Here is a 17,028-nt window from a genome sequence, read left to right on the forward strand (position 1 = left end):
ATATACTAGGAAAACTCTTAAAGTTACAATGTTTTCATAATAACGTAATCTATTAACCTTTAATAACAAAACAAAAATGCCAACTTTTCATATTCCATCTATCGTCATGACCACCATTGTGGCTGACGCAAACCATTGTTCCAAAGTCGCTTTATTGCATGTTTAATGTTCTGAGGCTGGTTCTCCATAGTGAGAGGACAAAGGAATTTTGTCTGTTGCCTAAGATTTACCATGGGCATGAGGGGTCATAAAACCCCCACATCTTCCTATCCCTTGAGATCCCATCTCCTCTGGTGGGGATGAAATCTCTCTGCAGGATTGTGGTCATTGGTAACCTGAGCCAAGCAGGACAGTCATGACACTGAGTATACAAAATATTAAGAACACCTGCTCTTTCCATGATATAGACTGACCAGGTGGAAAGTATGATCCTTTATTGATGTCACTTGTTAAAATCACTTCAATCAGTGTAGATGAAGGAGAGGAGACTGGTTAACCTCTATGGGCTAGGTGGGACGCTAGCGTGCCACCCGTGGTGCACTCCATCAACAGCAGGTGCATTTCAAGAGCGGCAAATTTGAATCCAAATAAATGTCAAAATTCAAATTTTTCAAAAATACAACTATTTTACACCATTTGAAAGATAAACATCTCCTTAATCTAACCACGTTTTACGATTTCAAAAAGTTTTTACGGCGAAAGCATAAATTTAGAGTATGTTAGGACAGTACATTTACAAGAGTTGTGTGTAATGTTTTGTCAAGTCAAAGACAGGGTCACCAAAACCATAAAACCAGCTAAAATGATGCACTAACCTTTTACAATCTCCATCAGATGACACTCCTAGGACATTATGTTAGACAATGCATGCATTTTTAGTTCTATCAAGTTCATATTTATATCCAAAAACAGCGTTTTACTATGGCATTGATGTTGAGGAAATCGTTTCCCTCCAATAACCGGCAGTCAAGTCAGCGTCACAAATTAAATAATTAAAATTAGAAAACATTGGTAAAATATTATATTGTTATTTAAAGAATTATAGATTTACATCTCTTGAACGCAATCAACTTGCCAGATTTAAAAATAACCTTACTGGGAAATCACACTTTGCAATAATCTGAGCACTGCGCCCAGAAAAATACGCGTTGCGATACAGACTAGACGTCATGTTGGGGAGATCTAAAATCGAAAATACTATGTAAATAATCCATTACCTTTGATTCTCTTCATCAGATGTCACTTCCAGGTATCACAGGTCCATAACGAATGTAGTTTTGTTCAAAAAAGCTCATCATTTATGTCCAAAAATCTCCGTCTTGTTAGCACATGATCTAAGCCAGCCGGACTTCTCGTCATGAACGAGGGGAAAAAATATATTTACGTTCGTTCAAACATGTCAAACGTTGTATAGCATAAATCATTAGGGCCTTTTTTAACCAGAACATGAATAATATTCAAGGTGGACGAATGCATACTCTTTTATAACGTATTGGAACGAGGGTACCCAACATGAACTCGCGCGCCAGGTGTCTAATGGGACATCATCGTTCCATGGCTCTTGTTCGGTCAGATCTCCCTCCAGAAGACTCAAAACACTTTGTAAAGGCTGGTGACATCTAGTGGAAGCAATAGGAAGTGCCAAAATATTCCTCAGCCCCTGTGTTTTTCAATGGGATAGGTTTAAAGTCAATACAACACATCAGGTATCCACTTCCTGTCAGAAAATGTCTCAGGGTTTTGCCTGCCAAATGAGTTCTGTTATACTCACAGACACCATTCAAACAGTTTTAGAAACTTTAGAGTGTTTTCTATCCATATATAATAAGTATATGCATATTCTAGTTACTGGGTAGGATTAGTAACCAGATTAAATCGGGTAAATTTTTTTTATCCAGACGTGCAAATGCTGGCCCCTAGCCCTAACAGGTTTAAATAAGGATTTTTAAGCCTTGAAACAATTGAGACATGGATTCTGTATGTGTGCCATTTAGAGGGTGAATGGGCAAGACATAAAATGTAAGTGCCTTGAATGAAGTATGGTAGTAGGTTCCAGGCGCACAGGTTTGTGTCAAGAACTGCAAAGCTGCTGGGTTTTTCCACACTCAACATTTTCCTGTGTGCATCTCTGTTATTATCTATGCACAGTCACTTTAATAACTCTACCTACATGTACATATTACCTCGACTAACCAGTGCCCTCCCACATTGACTCTGTACCGATACCCCCTGTATATAGCCTCGCTATTGTTATTTTACTGCTGCTATTTTATTATTTCTTACTTTTATTGCATATTCTTATTTTTTTAACTGCATTGTTGGTTAAGGGCTTGTAAGTAAGCATTTCACTGTAAGGTCTACATCTGTTGTATTCGGCGCATGTGACAAAATAAAATTTGATTTGATTTGAATGGTCCACCACCCAAAAGGCATCCTGCCAACTTGACACAACTGGGGGAAGCATTGGAGTCATCATGGGCCAGCATCCCTGTGGAATGCTTTCGACACCTTGTGAAGTCCATGCCCCGATGAACTGAGGCTGATCTGATGGCAAAGGGGGAGTGCAACTCAATATTAGGAGGCTGTTCCTAATGTTTTGTACACTCAGTGTTTGTTTTTATCAGTCATGGAAATAAAAGTGCTGAAAACATGTTGGCTCACTATTTAAAAAAACAAGATATAGGATGAAAAATAACTGAGTTTTAGCGCAGGAACAAGCAATTCGCGCAACATAGCAATTGTTTTATTTATTTAAATCGGTACTTGGAGTCAAAGTGTCGCTATAATATTGTCCAAAATAATGTAACTGCATCAATGTTTTCCCCCATCATCAATAGCTAGCAATTCTCTCCTCTAGTTTCTGATTTGATAGATAGAAGCAGAAATAATCTACTTGGGACTATCCAAATAAAGTGTTTGTCTCCTACCATCCCTCTGTCAAGATTAATATCTTCCATCCCTCTCTCTCTCTTCCTCTCCCTGTCACGCCTTCTCCGCTTTATCTCTCCATCTCTTATTCATATGTCTGTGGCATGAAATGAGCTTCATTACAAATGTTTAAACATTGACATGAAAATGGCCCATTTGCTTAATCACAGCATAAATGTCCTTTGTGTAAATTGCATGTAACACAAGAGGAACTGTAATTACCATGATCAAAACCAAAGATAATGCTTCTCTCTTCTCTCTTTATCTCTGCCCTTATACCCCATTTCCCTCAGCACTCTCCCCCACTCCCTCTCTCCATCCCTCTCCCCCACTCCCTCCCTCCATCCCTCTCTCCCACTCCCTCCCTCTCTCCCACTCCCTCCCTCCATCCCTCTCTCCCACTCCCTCCCTCTCTCCCACTCCCTCCGTCCCTCTCTCCCACTCCCTCCTTCTCTCCCACTCTCCCTCTCCCTCCATCCCTCTCTCCCACTCCCTCCATCCCTCTCTCCCACTCGCTCCATCCTGCTCCCCCCTGTCCCTAAGTCTGTGTCTCTCCTAAGCCCAGGCGGGCGCATCGTAAATGGCCTGTGAAATTAATAATATTAACAGTAATTGCATGTGTCCCTCTCCTTCCCTAAATAATTGAGGTATTTGCATCAGTGCCCAACATCGTGTGTATGTGCCGGCTCAGTCACGTGGAAAGGGTTTCAGCTCTATTCTAAAAGTGTGTGTGTGCTGTGTGTGCAGATTTGTGACTGTACTTCAAAGCTAGGCTTCTGAGGAGTACTCCATGTCTGTGGTATAAAACTGACATCACATACACTATATATACAAAAGTATGTGCACACCCCTTCAAATTAGTGTATTCGGCTATCAATGTCGGAGGGTCATTGACTAAAATACAGTAGAATAGAATACAGTATGTACATATGAGATGAGTAAAGCAATGAACATTATTTAAGTGACTAGTGTTCCATTATTAAAGTGGCCAGTGATTCTATATCTATGTATATAGGGCAGCAGCCTCTAAGGTGCAGGGTTGAGTAGCCGGGTGGTAGCCGGCTAGTGATGGCTATTTAACAGTCTGATGGCCTCAAGATAGAAGCTGTTTTTTAGTCTCTCTGTCCCAGCTTTGATGCACCTGTACTGACCTCGCCTTCTGGATGATCTTTGTGGCCTTCCTGTGACATCGGGTGCTGTAGGTGTCCTGGAGGGCAGGCAGTGTGCCCCTGGTGATGCGTTGGGCAGACCGTACTACCCTCTGGAGAGCCTTACGGTTGCGGGAGGTGCAGTAAGGTGTTGATACAGTCCAACAGAAGGCTGTTTTGCCTTCTTCACCACACTGTCTGAATGAGTGGACAAATTCCGATTGTCAGTGAATTGTACGCCGAGGAACTTGAAGCTTTCCACCTTCTCCACTGTGGTCCCGTTGATGTGCATAGGGGCGGACTCCCTCTGCTGTTTCCTGAAGTCCATGATCAGCTCCTTTGTTTTGTTGACATTGAGGGAGAGGTTATTTTCCTGGCACCACTCCGCCAGGGCCCTCACCTCCTCCCTGTAGGCTGTCTCATCATTGTTGGTAATCAGGCCTACCACAGTTGTGTCGTCTGCAAACTTAATGATTGAGTTGGAGGCGTGCGTGGTCACGCAGTCATGGGTAAACAAGGAGTACAGGAGGGGGCTGAGCACGCACCCATGTGGGGCCCCAGTGTTGAGGATCAGCAGTGTGGAGATGTTGTTTCCTACCTTCACCACCTGGGGGCTGCCGGTCAGGAAGTCCAGGACCCAATTACACAGGGCAGGGTCGAGACCCAGGGCCTCAAGCTTAATGATGAGCTTGGAGGGTACTATGGTGTTGAAGGCTGAGCTATAGTCAATGAACAGCATTCTTACATAGGTATTCCTCCTATTCCTGTTATGGCGATTGCATCGTCTGTGGACCTATTGGGGCAGTAAGCAAATTTAAGTGGGTCAAGGGTGACATGTAAGGTGGAGGTGATATGATCCTTGACTAGTCTCTCAAAGCACTTCATGATGACAGAAGTAACACTATGGGGCGATAGTCATTTAGTTCAGTTACCTTTGCTTTTTTGGGTTTAGGAACAATGGTGGACATCTTGAACAAGTGGGGACAGCAGACTGGGATAGGGAGAGATTGAATATGTCCGCAAACATTTCTTGCCAGCTAGACTGTGCATGCTCTGAGGACTCGGCTAGGGATGCCGTCTGGGCCGGCAACCTTGCGAGGGTTAACACGCTTAAATGTTTTACTCAAGTTGACCAAGTGGAACGAGAGCCCACAGTCCTTGGGAGCGGGCCGCGTCGGTGGCACTGTGTTATCCTCAAAGTGGGCGATGAAGGTGTTCAGCTTGTCTGGGATCAAGACGTCGGTGTCCGTGACGTGACTGGTTTTCCTTTTGTAATCCGTGATTGTCTGTAGACCCTGCCATATAGTGGAAACGTCTAGGAGCAACAACGGCTCAGCCGCGAAGTGGCAGGCCAAACAAGCTCACAGAACAGGACCGCTGAAGCGCGTAGCACGTAAAAGATTATCTGTTCTCGATTGCAACACTCACTACCGAGTTCCAAACTGCCTCTGGAAGCAACGGCAGCACAAGAACTGTTCGTCTGGAGCTTCATGAAATGGGTTTTCAGTGCCGAGCAGCCGCATACAAGCCTAAGATCACAATGCCGAGCGTCGGCTGGAGTTGTGTAAAGCTCGCCATCATTGGACTCTGGAGCAGTGGAAATGTGTTCTCTGTAGTGATGAATCACGATTCACCATCTGGCAGTCTGACGGACAAATCTGGGTTTGGCGGATGCAAGGAGAACGCTACCTACACTGAATGCATAGTGCCAACTGTAACGTTTGGTGGAGGAGGAATAATGGTCCTTTGGCCCTTTGTTCCAGTGAAGGGAAATCTTAACCCTAACGTTGTGGCAACAGTCTGGGGAAGGCCCTTTCCTGTTTAAGCATGACAATGCCCCCGTGCACAAAGCGAGGTCCATACAGAAATGGTTTGTAAAGATCGTTGTGGAAGAACTTGACTGGCCTGGACAGAGCCCTAACCTCAACCCCATCGAATTCTTTGGGATGAATTGGAATGCCGAATGCGAGCCAGGCCTAATCGCCAACTAATGCTCTTCTGGCTGAATGGAAACAAGTTCCAACATCTAGTGGAAAGCCTTCCCAGAAGAGTGGAGGTTGTTATAGCAGCAAAGGGGGGATCAACTCCATCTTAATACCCATGATTTTGGAATGAGATGTTCAACGAGCACATACTTTTGGTCTTGTGGTGTATTAAATGATTAATCCTAACCCTGTCTTTGTCTCCCTGCAGTCCCTATAGACTCCACAGCAGGCATTAAGATGCTGTACGTGTTTGTGGATATCCAGATGGACAACGCACACTTTCTGGACACGGTCAAGTTCAACTTCCCCCCTGGACACTCTCTGGCACTCGTCAGCACTATCCAGTTTGTGGCTGCACTGCAGGTGTGTGTGTGTGTGTGTGTGTGTGTGTGTGTGTGTGTGTGTGTGTGTGTGTGTGTGTGTGTGTGTGTGTGTGTGTGTGTGTACATGCATCTTTGGTGTGTGGGGGACTGTATGTGCGTCTAACCCTATGTGTACATGTACAGTTTAAGCCTAGCCTACATGCTGCATACATAGAAGAGCTCTGCGCCTGTGTAAGCCAACCTCCTGCCTGCCTCTTGAAGTTCAGTTCAAGTGTGGGTTTGAAAACCCAGCTGCAGTTATTTTGGACTTGAAAGGAGGAGTGAACTTGTGAAATCTCAGATCATGTATCTGCACCTCATCTCATGCCTTTACATAAGCAGTTCTAGATCCACAGTAGAGCTAGCTACCTCCTCCGTCTCCTCTCTGCTGCTCCCCTCTCCTCTGTCAGTACATGACCAACACTAGGCCCCTGCTAATGTAACCAGTGTTATTGATACATTCTGACATGCTGATGTGTGTGTCATGTTTTTGTTGTGTGTTGGGGCGGTTTGGGTGTGTGTGTGTCATGTTTAGTTTTTTTGTTTGGGCAGTTGGTGTGTGTGTGTGTGTGTGTGTGTGTGTGTGTGTGTGTGTGTGTGTGTGTGTGTGTGTGTGTGTGTGTGTGTGTGTGTGTGTGTGTGTTTGTCATGTTTAGTTTTTTTGTTTGGGCAGTTGGTGTGTGTGTGCGTGTGTGTGCCTCTTGCTCACTCGCTCACAGCTCACGGTGTGTGTAGGTCATCCAAAATGGAGTAGGGTTTCATCAGGTCAGCGTCTATGTTCCCTGTTTACCTCCAACTGAAAAGAGCACATTACTCTCCGCCTCCGAGCATGCTGCTGCTTCTTTCTTGTGTAATTGTTGGCACTCGCTCTCAGCGTCTTTGTGTGAAAAGAGAAAAAGTAGATGTTATTTTATATCAATGGTTGTTTGTCTCTTCCCCTCCCCCCAGGCGGTGAGTGCAGCTCTGAGACCAGAGTATGAGGTGGTGGTTCCCCAGTGTCGGCCCCTGTCCCCTGGAGAGATCCTGGGGTGCACCTCCCCCCGCCTCGACCGAAACCTCAACGCCGTCATGTGAGTGACTCAGCCTTTATCATTATAAACCCATCCTATTCTCAGCCTCTGTTATACCTACCTTACACAGTCAGTCTGTCAGACCTACAGTATATTACACAGCCTCTGTTATACCTACCTTACACAGTCACAGACTGTCAGACCTACAGTATATTACACAGCCTCTGTTATACCTACCTTACACAGTCACAGACTGTCAGACCTACAGTATATTACACAGCCTCTGTTATACCTACCTTACACAGTCACAGACTGTCAGACCTACAGTATATTACACAGCCTCTGTCATACCTTCCTTACACAGTCACAGACTGTCAGACCTACAGTATATTACACAGACTCTGTCATACCTTCCTTACACAGTCACAGACTGTCAGACCTACAGTATATTACACAGACTCTGTCATACCTACCTTACACAGTCACAGACTGTCAGACCTACAGTATATTACACAGACTCTGTCATACAGTACCTTCCTACCCAACACTTCCCCAGACATTGTTAAACATACCTTCCCAATCCTCGCTCCTCGACTCTGTCATCTACCTGCTAGTGTTGCCACGATACCAGGTTTTTGTACTTAAACATGCAATAAAGGGACTTTGGAACATTGGTTTCCGTCAGCCACAATGGTGGTCATGACGTTCGATGGAATATGAAAATGTACGTGATTTTTGTTTTGTTATTAAAGGTTAATAGAAGATTTTTCTATTTGTTATTTGTTATCTTCTATTTTGTGGTACATTTCTTTCTAAAATACTACACCAGATTAAATAACAGATGAATACCTTCGTTGTTCATTATGCAAAACCATATCGGAGACTATATAATTGTACAGTTACATGTAAACTGTTTTAAAATGTAATTTGATACATATCAGGGATAATTTGCTCATCTTTGGCCATAATGTTGGATCAAATTACATTCATTAGACGTATGATTCATTATTCATTACAGCTAAATAATGTAATGTATTAAATAAATAGTTTAGTTCCAAAATGACAAAAAACACATTGAAGTTCATTTCTAAGGCCTCTACAATGCCTTCAGAAAGTATTCAGACCCCTTGACCTTAAAAAAAAATGAAATAGTAATAATAATTATGTTACAGCGTTATTCTAAAATTGATCAATTTTTTTCCCCCTCATCAATCTACAGCAATAGCCAATAATGACAAAGCAAAACAGGTTTTTAGAAATGTTTGCTAATTTATTACAATAAATAAATAAATGAAATAAACATTTATATAAGTATTCAGACCCTTTTCTCATTACTTTGTTGAAACACCTTTGGCAGCGATTACAGCATCGAGTTTTCTTGGGTATGACGCTACAATCTTGGCACACCTGTATTTGGGGAGTTTCTCCCATTCTTCTCTGCAGATCCTCTCAAGCTCTGTCGGGTTGGATGTGGAGCGTTGCTGCACAGCTATTTTCAGGTCTCTCCGGAGATGTTTGATTGGTTTCAAGTTCGGGCTCTGGCTGGGCCAATCAAGAACATTCAGAGACTTGTCCTGAAGCCATTCCTGTTTGTCTTGGCTGTATGCTTAGGTTTGTTGACCTGTTGGAAGGTGAACCTTCGCCCCAGTCTGAGGTCCTGAGCGCTCTGGAGCAGGTTTTCATCAAGGATCTCTCTATACTTTGCTCCGTTCATCTTTCCCTCGATCCTGACTAGTCTCCCAGTCCCTGCCTCTGAAAAACATCCCCACAGCATGATGTTGCCACCACCATGCTTCACCGTAGGGATGGTGCCAGGTTTCCTCCAGATGTGACGCTTGGCATTCAGGCCAAAGAGTTCAATCTTGGTTTCATCAGACCAAAGTATCTTGTTTCTCATGGTCTGAGAGTCCTTTGGGTGCCTTTTGGCAAACTCCAAGTGGGCTGTCATGTGCCTTTTACTGAGGAGTGGCTTCCGTCTGGCCACTCTACCATGATTGGTAGAGTTCTGCAGAGATGGTTGTCCTTCTGGAAGGTTCTGCCATCTCCACAGAGGAACTCTAGAGCTCTGTCAGATTGACCATCAGTGCTCGGTCACCTCCCTGACCCTTCTCCCCCGATTGATCAGTTTGGCCGGGCGGCCAGCTCTAGGAAGAGTCTTGGTGGTTCCAAACTTCTTCCATTTAAGAATGATGGATGCCACTGTGTTCTTGGGAATCTTCAGTGTTGCAGAAATGTTTTGGTACACTTCCCCAGATCTGTGCCTCAACACCATCCTGTCTCAGACTTCTAGTGACAATTCCTTCGACGTCATGGCTTGGTTTTTGCTCTGACATGCACTGTTAACTGTGGGACCGTATATAGACAGGTGTGTGCCTTAACTAGTAAATGTAACGAATTACAATTAGAAAGTAATCTTTAATTAAAGAGCAGATGAGGGCCAGACCAACGAAACAACTAAGCAAAAGGTGTTACAAAGCAGTGCAAGGGAGGTTTAGTTCCAAAAGGACATACAAAAACAAAGTTTTTACATTTGCATTGTAACATTGTCGTTATTATACTAAATTGGAATTATTTTTGAGTGACAATGGCATGAACATATATTCAGCATGACATCCATGTGAGCATTATAAAAGTCTTGCGAAATTCACTTATAACTTGACAGCGATATATTTAGATTACTTTGCATTTGTCTAGGCTTGCTACTAGCAGTAGCCACTAGCCAGCCAGCAGCCCTGGGCGGAGCATTGCACCCTGGGAAGTGAAATGCACTCTGGGAATAGTAGTATTCTGTGTAAAATCCATTACATTTCTACTGTGTGGGGACTTGCAGTATACAGTGTACACACAATACCCCATAATGACAAAGAAAAAACGGGTTTTTAGAAATGTTAGCAAATTTATAAAATAAACACTTAAATATCACATTTACATAAGTATTCAGACCCTTTGCTATGAGACTTAAAATTGAGCTCAGGTTCATCCTGTTCCATTTTTCATCCTTTAGATGTTTCTACAACTTGATTTCAGTCCACCTGTGGTAAATTGAATTGATTGGACATGATTTGGAAAGGCACACACCTGTCTATATAAGGTCCCACAGTTGAAAGTGCATGTCAGAGCAAAAACCAAGCCATGAGGTTGAAGGAATTGTCCGTAGAGCTCCGAGACAGGATTGTGTTTTGGCTTTGTCATTATGGGGTATTGTGTGTAGGTTGATGAGGGGAGAAAAAGTAAGTCCTTTTAGAGTAAGGCTGTAATTTAACAAAATGTGGAAAAAGTCAAGGAGTCTGAATACTTTCCGAATGCACTGTATTTTTTTGTTGGTGACACTTTGATATCTCGATAATTTGCAGCTGTTTAAGTCTATAAACATTTGAATTAGATTGAGCAATAAAAGCCCCCCTCGTGGATATAACTCGTGTTTGACAGTATGGAGTACAATATCACAGAGACGTTTAGAAGAGAGGAACTCAATCATTTATTCTATTGGCTGGGAACCGCACTATATGCAGCTGTTGAAAGAGCACATTTTTCACTGGCTGTCCACTGATCGCAAAAACAACGATTTATGGGAAATTTAAACTTCTTCAATTCAACCATTATTGGGTTAAATACACATATACATTTGTGAACAGCCATCCACAAAAGCACAATCTGTAATTGCTAAGAGAGCAGCAGTGTGATTCTTATCAATGTGCTATGTAGATAGCGTATAAATAATTAGTGATATCCGTATCGCCGTAGACTACACTGATGTCATCCTTACCTCCAAACATTTGTTCAAGTTGGATAATCTTTGGATGCCGACAGCAGTCGTACCATTGGAAGACATTGCTTGGACTGTAGCCTACAAAAGCCTATTCCTGCTATTCTCCCGCGATCCATCAAACATATTTGGAGTGTCATCATAGTGTTCTCTGATTTGTGGTCAAAATCGCTCAGGCAGACCATTTTAAACTTGACCAATTTAAAATGCTGATTTGAATGTCAAAGATTTTTTTTCACGCAAACGTCCTTTCGGAATTTAAAAGTAATCCTAGAAGTAATCTTCTAGTTTTTCAAAAGTATCGGTAATCTGATTACAATACATTTGCTGGTTACGTAACAGTTTACAGTAAAAAAAAAAAAATATGTAATCCATTACTCCCTAATCCTGCCAACGACCTGCTAACAGGCTCAGGCAACAGCGAGGAGTGCGGCTCTACATGTACTTACAGTGAGTACACACAGAAAACGTCCCCAGTGTATTAACATAGACACACAGTCCTATGCATTTTAAAATATAGTGGGTTCCTAATAATACCCATGCTGTACTTATGATCCCCACACACCCTTCCCAGTGTATGGGATTAGAGTGACCAGATAAAAGAGGAGAGACAGCCAGTACAGGAAAACAGCCTGGTCCCACAGGAGAGGAAAGCCGTGTGTCTGTGTCAGGGCTGTGTTTGTACTCGCCCACTAATCTAAAGTGGAGTGTCTTTGATGTGTGTGTAGAGGCGGATGGGGGTGAGATGGGAGAAATAATTGATTACCTTGCCTGATAATTAGCTCCCTGAGTGTCTCTCTCTCTCTGGCCCGCCCTCTCTCGCTCTGGCCCGCCCTCTCTCGCTCTGGCCCGCCCTCTCTCGCTCTGGCCCGCCCTCTCTCGCTCTGGCTCGCCCTCTCTCTCTGGCTCGCCCTCTCTCTCTCTGGCTCGCCCTCTCTCTCTCTGGCTCGCCCTCTCTCTCTCTGGCTCGCCCTCTCTCTCTCTGGCTCGCGCCCTCTCTCTCTCTGGCTCGCTCCCTCTCTCTTTCTGGCTCGCCTTCTCTCGCTCTGGCTCGCCCTCTCTCGCTCTGGCTCGCCCTCTCTCGCTCTGGCCCGCCCTCTCTCGCTCTGGCTCGCCCTCTCTCTCTGGCTCGCCCTCTCTCTCTCTGGCTCGCCCTCTCTCTCTCTGGCTCGCCCTCTCTCTCTCTGGCTCGCCCTCTCTTTCTCTGGCTCGCTCCCTCTCTCTCTCTGGCTCGCCCACTCTCGCTCTGGCTCGCCCTCTCTCGCTCTGGCTCGCCCTCTCTCGCTCTGGCTCGCCCCCTCTCGCTCTGGCTCGCCCTCTCTCGCTCTGGCTCGCCCCCTCTCGCTCTCTGGCTCGCCCTCTCTCTCTCTGGCTCACCCTCTCTCCATCTCTCCCCTTCTCACTGCCCCTCTCTCCCTCCCTCTCCATCTCTTTCTCTCCTCTTGTCAGTAGATCTGAGGGGCAGCTTACAACCAGCTCATACCTGTGTACAGAACAGTACAGATACTGGAAACGGTAAACCAGCAGGAGGCGTGGACAAATATAATAGTCAGTAATAATAGATAGAAATCAGGGCTGTTGAAGAATCATGGTCCATTACATTTCACTTCTTTCATTTTCATTTGCATATACCGGTAGATTTGTCATTTATGAATAGTTTGAAATATCTCTCAGCCTCCAATACTGTCTCTCATAAGTCACCTAAATGCTTGTCTCTTATTGTGTTCAACCATTATTTATAAAAGTGCATCGGAGGGACTTATTGCTGCGATATCTATTATGTAGAAGTTGAAATGACTTTAGTTGAGTGTATGTGGGATGAGTGATGGTATATTAGTCTCTGAGACGCCATGTCTTTAATACGTTGCAGCACCTACAGTTGAAGTGGGAAGTTTACATTCACTTAGGTTGGAGTCATTAAAACTCGTTTTTCAACCACTCCACACATTTCTTGTTAACAAACTATAGTTTTGGAAAGTCGGTTAGGACATCTACTTTGTGTATGACACAAGTAATTTTTCCAATAATTATTTACAGACAGATTATTTCACTTATAATTCACTGTATCACAATTCCAGTGGGTCAGAAGTTTACATACACTAAATTGACTGTGCCTTTAAACAGCTTGGAAAATTCCAGAAAATGATGTCATGGCTTTAGAAGCTTCTGATAGGCTAATTGACATCATTTGAGTCAATTGGAGGTATACCTGTGGATGTATTTCAAGGCCTACCTTCAAACTCAGTGCCTCTTTGCTTGACATCATTGGAAAATCAAAAGAAATCAGCCAAGATCAAAGAATTGTAGGCCTCCACAAGTCTGGTTCATCCTTGGGAGCAATTTCCAAATGCCTGAAGGTACCACGTTCATCTGTACAAACAATAGTACGCAAGTATAAACACCATGGGACCACGCATCCGTCATGCCGCTCAGGAAGGAGACGCGTTGTCTCCTAGAGATGAACGTACTTTGGTGCGAAAAGTGCAAATCAATCCCAGAACAACAGCAAAAGACCTTGTGAAGATTCTGGAGGAAACAGGTACAAAAGTATCTATATCCACAGTAAAACGAGTCCTATATCGACATAACCTGAAAGGCCACTCGGCAAGGAAGAAGCCACTGCTCCTAAACCGCCATAAAAAAGCAAGACTATGGTTTGCAACTGCACATGGGGACAAAGATTGTACTTTTTGGAGAAATGTCTTCTGGTTTGATTAAACAAAAATAGAACTGTTTGGTCATAATGACCATCGTTATGTTTGGAGGAAAAAGGGTGACTCTTGCAAGCCGAAGAACACCATCCCAACCGTGAACCACGGGGGTGGCAGCATCATATTGTGTGGGTGCTTTGCTGCAGGAGGGACTGATGCACTTCACAAAATAGATGGTACCATGAGGTAGGAAAATTATGTGGATATATTGAAGCAACATCTCAAGACATCAGTCAGGAAGTTAAAGCTTGGTCGCAAATGAGTCTTCCAAATGGACAATGACCCCAAGCATACTTCCAAAGTTGTGGCAAAATGGCTTAAGGACAACAAAGTCAAGGTATTGGAGTGGCCATCACAAAGCCCTGGCCTCAATCCTATAGAAAATGTGTGGGCAGAACTGAAAAAGTGTGTGCGAGCAAGGAGGCCTACAAACCTGACTCAGTTACTACAAACCTAACTCAGTTACTCAGGAATGGGCCAAAATTCACCCAGCTTATTGTGGGAAGCTTGTGAAAGGCTACCCGAAACGTTTGACCCAAGTTAAACATTTTAAAGGCAATGCTACTGTTGGATTGGACATTTTGAATATTGAGATATTAAATAAATGATAGAGAAGAAGCGTAGAATATGAGGAGTGAAAGAGACTGGGTTTAGGTCAGAAGTTAATGGTTCTCTGTAGAAAGACAGATGGCTTTGGAATGTGTTGGGTGGACGGGAGGAGAGCAGCGTGTTGATTTAGGGGAGACAGATGGCTTTGGAATGTGTTGGGTGGACGGGAGGAGAGTAACATGTTGATATAGGGGAGACAGATGGCTTTGGAATGTGTTGGGTGGACGGGAGGAGAGTAACATGTTGATATAGGGGAGACAGATGGCTTTGGAATGTGTTGGGTGGACGGGAGGAGAGTAACATGTTGATATAGGGGAGACAGATGGCTTTGAAATGTGTTGGGTGGACGGGAGGAGAGCAGCGTGTTGATATAGGGGATACAGATGGCTTTGGAATGTGTTGGGTGGACGGGAGGAGAGCAACATGTTGATATAGGGGAGACAGATGGCTTTGGAATGTGTTGGGTGGACGGGAGGAGAGCAGCGTGTTGATATAGGGGAGACAGATGGCTTTGGAATGTGTTGGGTGGACGGGAGGAGAGTAACATGTTGATATAGGGGAGACAGATGGCTTTGGAATGTGTTGGGTGGACGGGAGGAGAGCAGCGTGTTGATATAGGGGAGACAGATGGCTTTGGAATGTGTTGGGTGGACGGGAGGAGAGTAACATGTTGATATAGGGGAGACAGATGGCTTTGGAATGTGTTGGGTGGACGGGAGGAGAGCAGCGTGTTGATATAGGGGAGACAGATGGACATCTTTTGATTAGGTGAAGGAGGTGAGGTCAGATCCCCTGAAGGGAGTAATAAGGGTTTAGTATCCTGTTACTCTTTTCCTGTAGAACCATAAGATGTAAGGATTGGAGAGAAGGAGAAGTGTCTTAAGTGGCATATATGTGTGTGTGTGTGTGTGTGTGTGTGTGTGTGTGTGTGTGTGGTGTGTGTGTGTGTGTGTGTGTGTGTGTGTGTGTGTGTGTGTGTGTGTGTGTGTGTGTGATGGGAGAAATGTTGGGTTGTCTGAAATACAGCTGTACGGATCCTTTGTGAAGAATTAAACTTGGTTAAAGCTTCTCTAGTGTCCGTGAGTTACTTACTCTGAAAAATAAGAACCTAACACTACTAAATACTTAATGAGTGTATGTACACTTCTGACCCACTGAGAATGTGATGAAAGAAATAAAGGCTGAAATAAATCATTCTCTCTACTATTATTCTGACATTTCACATTCTTAAAATAAAGTGGTGATCCTAACTGACCTAAGACAGGGAATTTTTACTAGGATTAAATGTCAGGAATTGTAATAAACTGAGTTTAAATGTATTTGGCTAAGGTGTATGTAAACTTCTGACTTCAACTGTATATGATTCCAGTAATTAAGAGAAGTATGTTAAAATGGCTGAGTGCTTTAGAACAGAGCAGCTAAATGAATATCTGTGGTAGCAGAGACTCCCAGTTCTAATCCTCACTCCTAATTCTCCTCTCTCAGACCCTGCTGCTAATGTCTGCAGACATTAAGAGCAGAATCACAGTGTGTTGATGCATAATGCAGGATATACAGCACAGTGTTCACCATTATAGCACAGCAGCACTCAGCTCTCCTACAAAGGACTTTGCAATATGAATGATAGGATAACAAAGGCCCTCATGAGTGCCTCTTGAAGCAGAGAAACACATACAGGGTGTGATGTTGAAAAGCAGGAGGCTCATTGTAGCCAGTGTGATTATAGGGACACCTTGGATATTATTGCAAAGCAAAGCGCCCGGCCCTCGGCACAATAGTCATCATTCGTTTTTTTATTTGCTCCTCGGCTCCAAATTACCCTGCTTTTTACCCTGCTGTACACACAAAGACACAGATGCATGCACACACACACACACACACACACACACACACACACACACACACACACACACACACACACACACACACACACACACACACACACATACATCTCCCACGGACACAAACACACACACACACATTCCCCACGGACACAATCTAGTCTCAGTGACTGGGCCTTTGCTTGTTAGTGATGTGTGGGTCAGCTGTTTGTTCACCCATACCCATCCGCAATTGCTAATAAAACATCTGCAACCGCCCAACTAAATGTGATAAACCTAACATTTCAGGCCTATGTTTTTTTAAGCCTAATCTATGTTTCTGTTTATAATTGTGGACATTTTGGTAGGCTATTTGTTAGTCTGTAATTAGATACATGCTGCTTCTCTTGGCCTAGAAGACTAAATAAACCCTTGCTCACCAGAAAATGTCATACATCGATAGAATGAATGCTTCAATCTAGTTGACATCGGTCAAATTTTCTCTTTCATCTCTGCTTCTTTCGTTCAGTCAAACGTTTAGGGACTGGGGAAGAAAATGCAGTAACGCCAAATTTCCAAATGACATCAGTTTGCCCGGTTTGAAGGGAATTAAATCCTGTGAAAACGACCCAACATGTTTCTGACAAGATTTCAGGTCGGCTTGCATGCGTACTTTTGTGGTTGAAATA

At 43.8% G+C, this 17,028-nt stretch overlaps 1 protein-coding gene across 1 annotated transcript in view; it reads left to right on the forward strand.

Moving 5' to 3' along the window:
• dph1 (diphthamide biosynthesis 1) overlaps nt 1-17,028 on the forward strand; it is a 97,852-nt gene that overhangs the window by 52,342 nt on the left and 28,482 nt on the right. The window contains exons 5-6 of the mRNA XM_014163047.3: nt 6,270-6,424; nt 7,372-7,493. Of these exons, the coding sequence (XP_014018522.3) occupies nt 6,270-6,424; nt 7,372-7,493 (277 nt within the window). The remainder of the gene's footprint in view (nt 1-6,269; nt 6,425-7,371; nt 7,494-17,028) is intronic.

Source organism: Salmo salar, chromosome 20 (genome assembly GCF_965601325.2).
Source record: "Salmo salar chromosome 20, fSalSal1, whole genome shotgun sequence".
In the NCBI taxonomy this organism is placed as follows: domain Eukaryota; kingdom Metazoa; phylum Chordata; class Actinopteri; order Salmoniformes; family Salmonidae; genus Salmo; species Salmo salar.